Raw genomic sequence first — 9351 nt, forward strand, 5'->3', positions numbered from 1 at the left:
TCAACCATTAAAACTATAAAATTGGTTCTTTCTCAGTATAATATTTATGTGAATAATGGTTTGAATAAAAGTTTATATTTATTATGTAATGTGTGGAAAAAATGTACTCATGCTAAGATGTATAAAATTCTATTTTTTGAATCAATTACTGAATTTATTCATCCTTTACAACTGTTCATTCTGATATTTAGGATTTAATCTTAGTAATTTTACACCTAGACTATAGATACTATGTGATTTTTACAGAGCCTACAATTCACATGCAAATATCTCTTAGTAAATGAATCTCAGGTTTATCGTGTATTCAAATAATATAAGATTTACATAGAAAACTTGACTAATTATTGAATAAAGGCTTTACAAATAGAGAATGGTACTGAGTATACATCTAGACATTTTATTGAATTCTTAACTCTAGAAGGCATACATCATTTTTATGCCCTTATACATCTGCTAAATGAATAGAATGGATTGACTGAGAGAAAACATAGACATTTGATAGAGATGAGTCTAGCTATGCTCTCTGTAGCCACCATGCCTTTGACTTATTTGGATGAGGTAATGATTTTTGCTAATCTTTTTATTAGTAGACTCCCATATGCTAGTTTATCAAATAAATTTCCATTTGAGTTACTCTTCTCTAATACCAGATTATCATATACTTAAAAATTTTCGTTGTGCTTACTATCTTTGACTTAGGCCTTACAATAAAAGTAAGCTTGAACAAAGGTGACATAAATGTATTTTTATTAGATACTCACCAGATTATATGGGCTACAAATGCTTATCTCCAAATGGTAAGATTTATGTTTCTAGAGATGTACAATTTGATGAAAATGATTTCTCTTATTTGCAATTGTTTAATTCCTCTTCTAATAACACTGCAACTGCATCTGATTTGGTGACTCATGATTATGCTCCATTATTCTCTACAACACTTCGCAAGATCTTTTAACAAAACAACAAACTGATATTATTTCTTCATCTAAAAGTAATTCTAATTCTAACTTCACAAATAGTGATATATTACAACATGAGTCTCATGGGAGTACACAAGACACTATTAATCCATCATCATCCAATATTATCAGGTATAAAAATTCATCTCCCCTTTTTAGACATTATATCTGTAAACCCTATTATCCTTTATATTAGACATCACTACTCTACCTAATTTTCACTGTATGTTCACAAGGTCCAAAAGACCAAAACCAATTAAACCAAACCAAAAGTCCTTCTTTCTATTTTAAAAACTAGTGATATCGATGAAATACCACCTAAGACAGCTGCTACTGCTCTTAAAATCCCACATTAGCATAATGTCATGAAGGAAAAATATCAAGCACTAATGAAAACCAAGAGAATTAAAGGAGATAAATATTAAGGGACCATCAGAATTTATTATTTTTGGTCATTATTTAGTCCAGTGTTATCAAACTTGGCTCGACTCGGCCAGTTCGACCGGAAATCCAGTCATTTAGTCGGATCGAGCCACTCATCGAACCGTTTAAGTAATCAACCCGGTAAAAACCGATTGACCTGGCCGGGTTTCATGAAAACCGGTGACCTGGACCTGTTCATATAACCCAGATCGGATTATGTTTTTTTTTTTTAAACAAAACGGTGTCATTCTTTGTTCTCTCCATTGTTCTGAAAACTAGACCGGACCGACCAATCGAACCGATTCAATCAGAAACCGGCAATAAAAATGTCTGGTCCGATATTTATAATGGTTGGAGAAAAAACCGTTTAAAAACCGTCGAATCGGTCAGTTACTGGTCGGTTAAATCGGACCAATAACCGGCCGGTTCGAATAAAACGACGCCGTTTTGTTTATTTAGAAAAAAAAAATAAAAAGAAAACAAAAGCAGAACCCGTGAACCAAACCCCCTATCATTCGTGCACTTCCAGGAGACCTCTGAAGCCAAGGAAAACCCTAGCCCTTCATCGCCGCCGCCGTCCGCAGGTCCTCAGCGCCGCCGCTGCTTCCTCTTCCCCGTGTCGTTTTCATCTTCGCTGGCACGTCGTATTCATCTTCGCTGGCACGTCGTATTCATCTTCCTCTTCCCCAGGTAGCTCGGCACGTCGTTTTCATCTTCGCTGGCTTCTCGGCACGGAACCCAGGTTAGTGGCCCTGCTTTCAATTCTTCGCCTTCCGCTTCTTCCTTTTCATTTCTGAATGTTCGGTCTTCTTCTTCGTTTGAAGTTCTGAAATTGTTGTTCAATTTTTGTTCCATTTTTCTTGTAATGTTTTGTAAATTGTAATTGTCTGCTGCTGATGGATCTGTCTTGTATTTGCTGGTTGCTGATGGCTGTAAATTTTTTTTTTCAAATTTACTGATGGCTCGATGGCTCTGTTAGTCTGTTGCTTTCAATTCTTTGCTCTCTGTTACTGATGGCTCGATGGCTCTGTTAGTTGCTGATGGCTCTTAATTTTTTTGTTCAAATTTACTGATGGCTTTGTTTGTAGTTGCTGGTTTTGCTGGGTGAAGGTTTAGTGTTTTGGAATGTTTTATAATCTTCTAATGTTTGTAATTGCTGGGTGAAGGTTTAGTGTTTTGTGATTATTGGTTAATGTTTTGGTTTAGTGTTCTCTCTTTTCAAGATTTCCCTTCTCCCTGGATTTCTGCATGTTGCTGAATTGGTAATCAATAAATTTGCCTTTTTGCTGTAAATCGGGACTTTACTAGGATTTGTTAAATTTGTTGCTGTAACTTGAATTTGTTGCTGAATTTGTTGCTTCCCAGTCACAGAATCAGAACAGAATGCTCAGTCAGTGCTTGATTGATTGGCTTTGCTCACTGATTGTATTTGATGATAAATTTTAAATTGAACTTTTAAATTTTAAATTTGCACTGCCCATGTTACTGATTCACTGTTCTTTAGTGATTTTTGTTGTTGTTAATCATTGTGATGAGCTTTGTTAAAATTTGCACTGCCTATATCACTGAGTGTTCCCTCAGTGCTTTTTGTTGTTGTTAATCATTGTGATGAACTTTGTTAAAATTTATGTTACTGATTCACGGATTCATCCTTCTCGTCGTTATCATTGGCATGAACTCCGAACCAAAACCCCAACGCTCTGGATAAAATTGTAACGAAAGCTGATTGGGACTTTTTCTTCTACTTAAGGTATGAATCAGAATGATGAGGCCAAGTTGTGAATACACAAGTGTCAATGGACTATAATATTGAGTTTGTGACATTAGAAGGGTGTAATAATAACAATAATGGAGTCATGTTATTTGAATATTGAGGTTTAACATTTAAACTCTCAGCTTCTCAGCCCTGTTTGATTCTTCATCTCAGGCAATTGAATCGAATCAACCAGGCCTTCCTTTTCTTTTTCTTTTAGTTGATTCTTAATTTTTCCAATATATGTAGCTTTCTGAATCAAGTGGATCAGATTATGTAGTTTTCTTGATTTGGGATATTTTCGGAGACGCATTAGAAGAGCTATTTTATTATTATGTTTGCTATAATAATATTCACATGTTCTGTATGCTTGTGATTGTTTCGGTGTTTACATTTTTTTTCCAAGTCACTTGTTGTGGTTGTTCTTTGAGTTAAGGCTTTGTATGTGTGTGTGAGAATGTGATAATGTTGAATGCTGTTGCATCTAATAGGAGTTCTTGGAGTACCCTCATCTTTGGTCCTTTATAATTTATTTATTATTTTATTCTAAAACGGTTTTTTAGGTTGAACCACCGGTTGGACCGGTTAGACCAATGAACCAGTGAACCAGTGACTAAAGCGGTTTGATAACCGGTCCGGTTTTCAGAACCTTGGTTCTCTCCCTCACTTACCCCCTTTGCGTGGTGCCCTAACCCAGAATCAGAACCCATCTCACCTCTCTCTTCTCTCGCCACTCTCTCCCTCAAGCTCGCGTCGCCCCCTCAAGCTCGTCGCTGCCTCAAGCTCTCGTCGCCGCTCAAGCTCTGTCGCGCTCTGTCATAGTTCGTAAGCTCGCCTTCCTGCTTCGGCCATCAACGCTTCCTCGGCCCTGAGTCTGGGTTTAGGGTTTCAGCTTCGGGCCGGGTCTTCCATCAACGCTTGCTTCGTTTGTCTGCCTATGTGAGTTTCAGCTTCAGCCCTGTTATTCCTCTTTCAATTTTATTGCTGTAAATTATTCGTACATCTTGAATTTATTGTTCAAAGTTGAGTTTGTTGCTGAAATTATGATTTAGCTAATGTTAATTTGCTGTAAATCATATTTGGAGAATTGGAGTTTTTTTTGTTGCTGCCTAAAAGTTATCATAGTTTAAGTTTTTGTTGCTGCCTGAAAGTTATCATAGTTTAAGTTTTTGTTGCTTATCATAGCTGAATTTGTTGCTAGAACTCTAGAAGTAGAATTTGTTGTCAACTGTAAGTTGAATTTGATGCTGAACATATCATAAATGTGGTTGTTGCTGGAAGTAGAATTTGTTGCTGGATAATTGAGTTGAGTTGAATTTGTTACTGATCCTTGTTGTTGTTGTGTTGAATTTGTTCTGATCTCTGATCTTTCTCTCTTTTCTAACTCTGTTATAAATAAAACTCTTGCATCCCTCTAAGAAGTGTGTATAATTGATTCATTGATGGAAGAATAAGATGAAGTTAATTCAGTTCACTAGTTTCTTGAAACTCTCTTTTCAAACTCTTCTTTCTCTATTTCTGATGTTCTGCATAATGCAATGTTTCTTATGGAAGATATAGACGCAAATTAAAATGAGAAAAATATTGATCAAGCTCTAAATTTGTCCTATAAAGATATATATGAAACTCCAAATCTTTTTCTGATGCTCTAAATTTATACTAGAAACTAGTTTATTCTCTCTTTTACATCATTAATTATGTCTAAAAATTAATATTTGATTATTATTATTATGTTTGTAAAGACTTACATTTTAATTTTTAATACATAATTTTAATTTCATTTATATAATTTTATATTTTTTAGATTATGATTGGATCAACCGGATGAATCAGTGACCCACCGGTTGAACCAGTAACTCAGTGACCACTCGGTCATATGACCGGGTTGATTGCCAGCTCGGTTCTGATAACTATGATTTTGTCATTAGTTCAATTTTTTTAGTGTAGTTATTTTAGTTTAGTAACGTAACAACATACTTTATCTAACTGGTCGGTTTGATTATTTTTCGTTTCCCCCCACAAAATGACGTCGTTTTGGTGGTTTTTTTAAAAAATTAACCTAACCCTCGAAGTGCCCTCCATGGCTCCATCAGTGAAGTGAAGCTTGCTCTCTCTCTCAATCTCACATCCTCACTCAGCCTCCGCAGAGCCGCAGAGGCAGTCTCTCTCTCACACTCACGATTCCGGCTCCTCTGCCTCCTCGTCGCTGCGTCGTCGTCTCGCCTCAGCTTGATTTCTCTCCTCTCGCCGGCTGCGTCACCGTGCCGCACGCGTCTTCCTCTGCGTCACTGCGCCACTCGCTCGCGTCTTCCGGCTGTGCTTACACTGTTCCGCGGGCCGTATCTCGGTTCTCTGTCTCCCTCTTCTCTGCGTGCGATCAAGGTGAGTTTTTTCAATTTTTTTTAGTTATTCAATCATTAATTTTTAATGATTTAGCCATTTGGGTGATTGTTGCTTCTGATCCTGGTTTGATGCAGTTGCAATGGTTATCTTTTGCTGATTTTGACCATCTCTACCTCGTGCCTCTTCTGGCTTTGGTTCTGTGATCGGAATACTGTGACATTTTATTGGAAAACCGAGCTTTGGTTCTATTTCTGGACTTCTGCAGAGGTGAGCTTTTATTTTTCAATGTAGTGTAGAATAGATAAATCGATGTTAACTGGAATTTGTATTTGTATAGAATGACACTTGATAGCAAATTTGAAAGCAATTGGAATTTGTGTATAATTGTTGCTATTGTTTTAATGTAAGTTTAAGATAGAAATTTAATGCTAATTGAAATTTGTATAGAATTGATTGTTGCAGTTGATTGTTACTATTTTAATACTTGATTATTGCTGTTTTGATGTAGGTTTAATCCTTGATTGATACTGTTTTAATTTAGGTTTTAATATTTGATTGTTATTCTTATTTGTTTCAATGTAGGTTTAATGCAAATTGAAAATTTTCTATTAGGTATTTTTAGAAAGGGTTTAGCTAACACTTGTCCTAACGGCACATGATAAGCTTACCACTAGTAGAAAGTTTTAAATATTTTCATTTAATGACTGCAAAACAAATGTATTAGAAACTTAAATTTTGTATGTTTTAAATGAAAACTTTCTTATTTTGTAATCTTAACATGTGCCCTAAGGGCACATGATAGATAAACCCTTTTAGAAATTGATAATTGATTGTAGTCATGTATTTTATATTAATTTAGGTTTAATACTCGTTAATTGATTATCTTATATTTTTTATTTATGTTGGACTGGTTTTATTGGTTTAACCAATGATCTATCGGTTGAACTAAGAAATCAGTATACTAAGACCGGTTTGATTACTGGTTCGGTTCTGACAACTAACTGTTTCTCACTTCACTGCTCAGCTGCAGAAAGAACAGAGGTTTCACAGATTCAGAACACCAAAAATTTCCATAAAATAAAAATAAAACATTTTTAATCAACCTTTAGTTTTGATCGAATCTGTGATGCAACTTTTCTTGCATCATCAATGGGTTACCAATGCGTTCGGTGTAGCTTCCCAATTAAATCACTCTACGTTCAGTATTCCCCCGGCAACATTCGATTGATGAAATGCGTAAAGTTTTGCTTTTTCAATCACTCTTTTTCGTTAATAGCCTTTTTCTCTTCATTTTCATTTCAATTACTTAGAATTAGTGAATTTGAATTTTTCAATTTTCATTTACCCCCTATTTTGTTTTTCTGTGTAGGAGAAATGCAAGGCTGTTGCAGATGAATATATAGAGTGTGAAATCATGGTTTCTGATATCCCTTTATACTATTGGTTTCGAAGTTTAAATCTTTATTCCTTCTTTTTTAGTCTTTTATATGATAGGAGCAAGGATTGCCCTGTTTTTCTTCCCCTTCGTTTTTATCTATTTATTTGATTTTTTTTTTCAGATTCTTATGATAGATTTGATGCTTCACAAGCAAAAGGCTTATAGACATCTTCTGTACAATGTCCTCAATCAACAAACATTGAAGTTTGAGGTATTGCAATATGTTGCTATGTAATAATAATAAACCCTAGTTATTATTATTATTATTATGGTTTCTTCTTTTGATGCTTCCTTTAGTAATTTCCTATGGTTGTTTTTACGGGAAATATTATGTGCATTGGTTTTTGGATAATGATTTTTCATTTTCCCTTGGGAGATCATGTTTGAGAATAAGAATTCTTAAGCATTTTGAAGTTTGAGCTGTGTTTTTATAATCTAAAGGCTGTGTTAATTTGTGTTACAATGCATTTTGTAAATAAATATGCTGCTTCATACTACTTTCATGATTCACATTTTCTATCACTGAAGTTGGTCACTTGGTAATTTTTGCAGGGGCTACACTGGAAATTGGCCATTATTTATTTTATTTTCGATGCTTGTATTCATTCGTATGTAGAAGCAAGGAACTCATCTTCATTAGTGTCAACATGTTGCAAGGTTCACACATATGTATCCATTATGTCTAACCTTTCACTCAACTTGGTTGGTTTGAATTTTCATGCTATTTTTTATGGAAGTTTTTATGGTTTTCATTAGCAGGTGTTCATGTATGTCGTCTTTGGGAACTTCATGTTTCTTCTGACTTTCTTCATTATGGTTAAGATATTTCTCAATGCATCAATCAACATCTCCAGGTATATATATATTTGGTTATCATGCATCCCTTAAATTTTTTCGCATTTTGAAGAATTTGAGTAACCAATTGTCCGTTGGGAATGCGATGACCCAATCAGTCTTTAAAGAATCTATTTTTTCTGAGTGTTTGTGATGGACTTGGGTTTGGAGTCTTGTGTATCATGAATATTCAGAGTTTTTGGCCATGGTAAATATTGAATAAAATGTTCTCTAGTTTCGGTTTTGAAATGAGAATTTGAATCTGATAAAATGATTCGGATGTACGAGTGATTTGCACAAAGAGGCTAATAAGTTGCCAATTTAAATTTTGAAAGGATTGATTACTAATAAGTTGATTCTTCAGTAAACATTCCATGCATACCAAATTCATATGTTAGTATCATCAATTTAACATCAGCTTAAATGTATTCAATCATGCAGATTCAATGACCTTTTGCTCACAATCATGATATCGTATTACTTCAAGATTTTTCTTATTGCTATGATGGTAAGTTTCTTATTCTATTTCTTTGTTAACACATTCCTGTTCTTGTCTTTGATGTGTTTTGAATTTGTCAACCATCTTTGACCTTCCAAGTATGTATTTTCATGTAGGTCTGGGAATTTCCGACTTCTGTCATCTTCATCATAGAATTATTTTGTTTATCATCTAATGCCGTGGCATTGAACGGTTAGTAATCAACTTATCATGATGTTCTCTCATATAAAACAACTCCCCTCCCCCCCCTTCTCCTTTAAATGATGTTCCTTCAAATATATGTTAAGAAAGGTTTAATTTTGGTACCTTGAATATAAGCATCAACATTAATGATAACACACTAGTCTAATTCATATAGGCGATTCCACCTAAGTGAAAGGCTTGTATGTTTTAGTTTTTCATCTCTCTCTCACATGGGTATTGAGATGGGCTTGATTATGTTGTTTATAGTCAAATGTCGATTATTATTTGAGACGATTTATGCTGATTGCATGTATTTTGTGCACATAACTCCTAGAGATTAGTTGATAGTACATTGACACACTTACATTAGCCTCTGTTAAGATTTAAATTATTCGACACTCATGACCGATGTATTTTATAAAATCTGACCCTATGTTTTTTTATGTGAATTTCAAAACCCATATGCTGAATTTTTACGGAAACAAAACAGCTTATCGTTTTCTTAGCTGCATGTCAACACTGCTGTGGAAAATGATGTCTGAATATGAGAAACATGCTTGACAAGGAAAGCTGATAAACAATTTTTCTGTGATCCAGTGATGACTGAATCGAGTATGAGTCGATGTGTTTGGGCCTGCTTCGGTGCATATGCTGTAAAGCTTTTTGTCACAAGTTCTAGATCTCAGATTTTTAGAGCAGTTGATAAAAGGGTGGATCAAATGTCCTCCTCTTCATGATCTTAATTTATATATTAGTAGCAGAATTTTGAAGTTAGAAAGTGTATATTCAATTATCATATACTTGTTAATAGAAATAGTTTTTTCAGGATATAAGAGATAGATGATATCAAGTTGTGAACACTGCCATGTCTTAACTTTGTCCAGAATAATATCAATGAAACAAAGTTTTGATGCAGAAA

The 9351-nt window shown here is 34.6% G+C and overlaps 1 protein-coding gene across 8 annotated transcripts; it reads left to right on the top strand.

Annotated features, from left to right (window-relative positions):
• The first annotated feature begins 1019 nt into the window (after positions 1-1019).
• LOC107643098 (protein ARV 2) lies at positions 1020-9351 on the top strand. Of its 8 annotated transcripts, none has more exons than XM_021123162.2 (12): positions 1020-2124; positions 3699-4074; positions 5229-5517; positions 5613-5745; positions 6503-6714; positions 6848-6895; positions 7038-7127; positions 7469-7585; positions 7676-7770; positions 8192-8258; positions 8366-8441; positions 9030-9351. In XM_021123162.2, the coding sequence occupies exons 5-12, from the start codon at positions 6628-6630 to the stop codon at positions 9167-9169; spliced, it is 720 nt and encodes a 239-aa protein (XP_020978821.1). In that variant the 5' UTR covers positions 1020-2124; positions 3699-4074; positions 5229-5517; positions 5613-5745; positions 6503-6627; the 3' UTR covers positions 9170-9351. The 8 variants fall into 8 exon arrangements, with proteins under 8 accessions (XP_020978821.1, XP_016202144.1, XP_088344044.1 ...); XM_016346658.3 differs by having other exon boundaries at positions 1858-2124; positions 7469-7573; XM_088487918.1 differs by having other exon boundaries at positions 1864-2124; positions 6509-6714; positions 7469-7573.

The sequence above is a fragment of the Arachis ipaensis genome, chromosome B5, assembly GCF_059453495.1.
Source record: "Arachis ipaensis isolate K30076 ecotype BB chromosome B5, ASM5945349v1, whole genome shotgun sequence".
Lineage (NCBI taxonomy): Eukaryota > Viridiplantae > Streptophyta > Magnoliopsida > Fabales > Fabaceae > Arachis > Arachis ipaensis.

Coding starts and splice junctions, on each gene's coding strand:
- LOC107643098 (XM_021123162.2), top strand. CDS start 6,628: ATGGGTTACCAATGCGTTCGGTGTAGCTTCCCAATTAAATCACTCTAC. Junction 6,896..7,037: donor ATATAGAGTGTGAAATCATG/GTTTCTGATATC, acceptor TTTTTTTTTCAG/ATTCTTATGATAGATTTGAT. Junction 7,586..7,675: donor GTTGCAAGGTTCACACATAT/GTATCCATTATG, acceptor TTTCATTAGCAG/GTGTTCATGTATGTCGTCTT.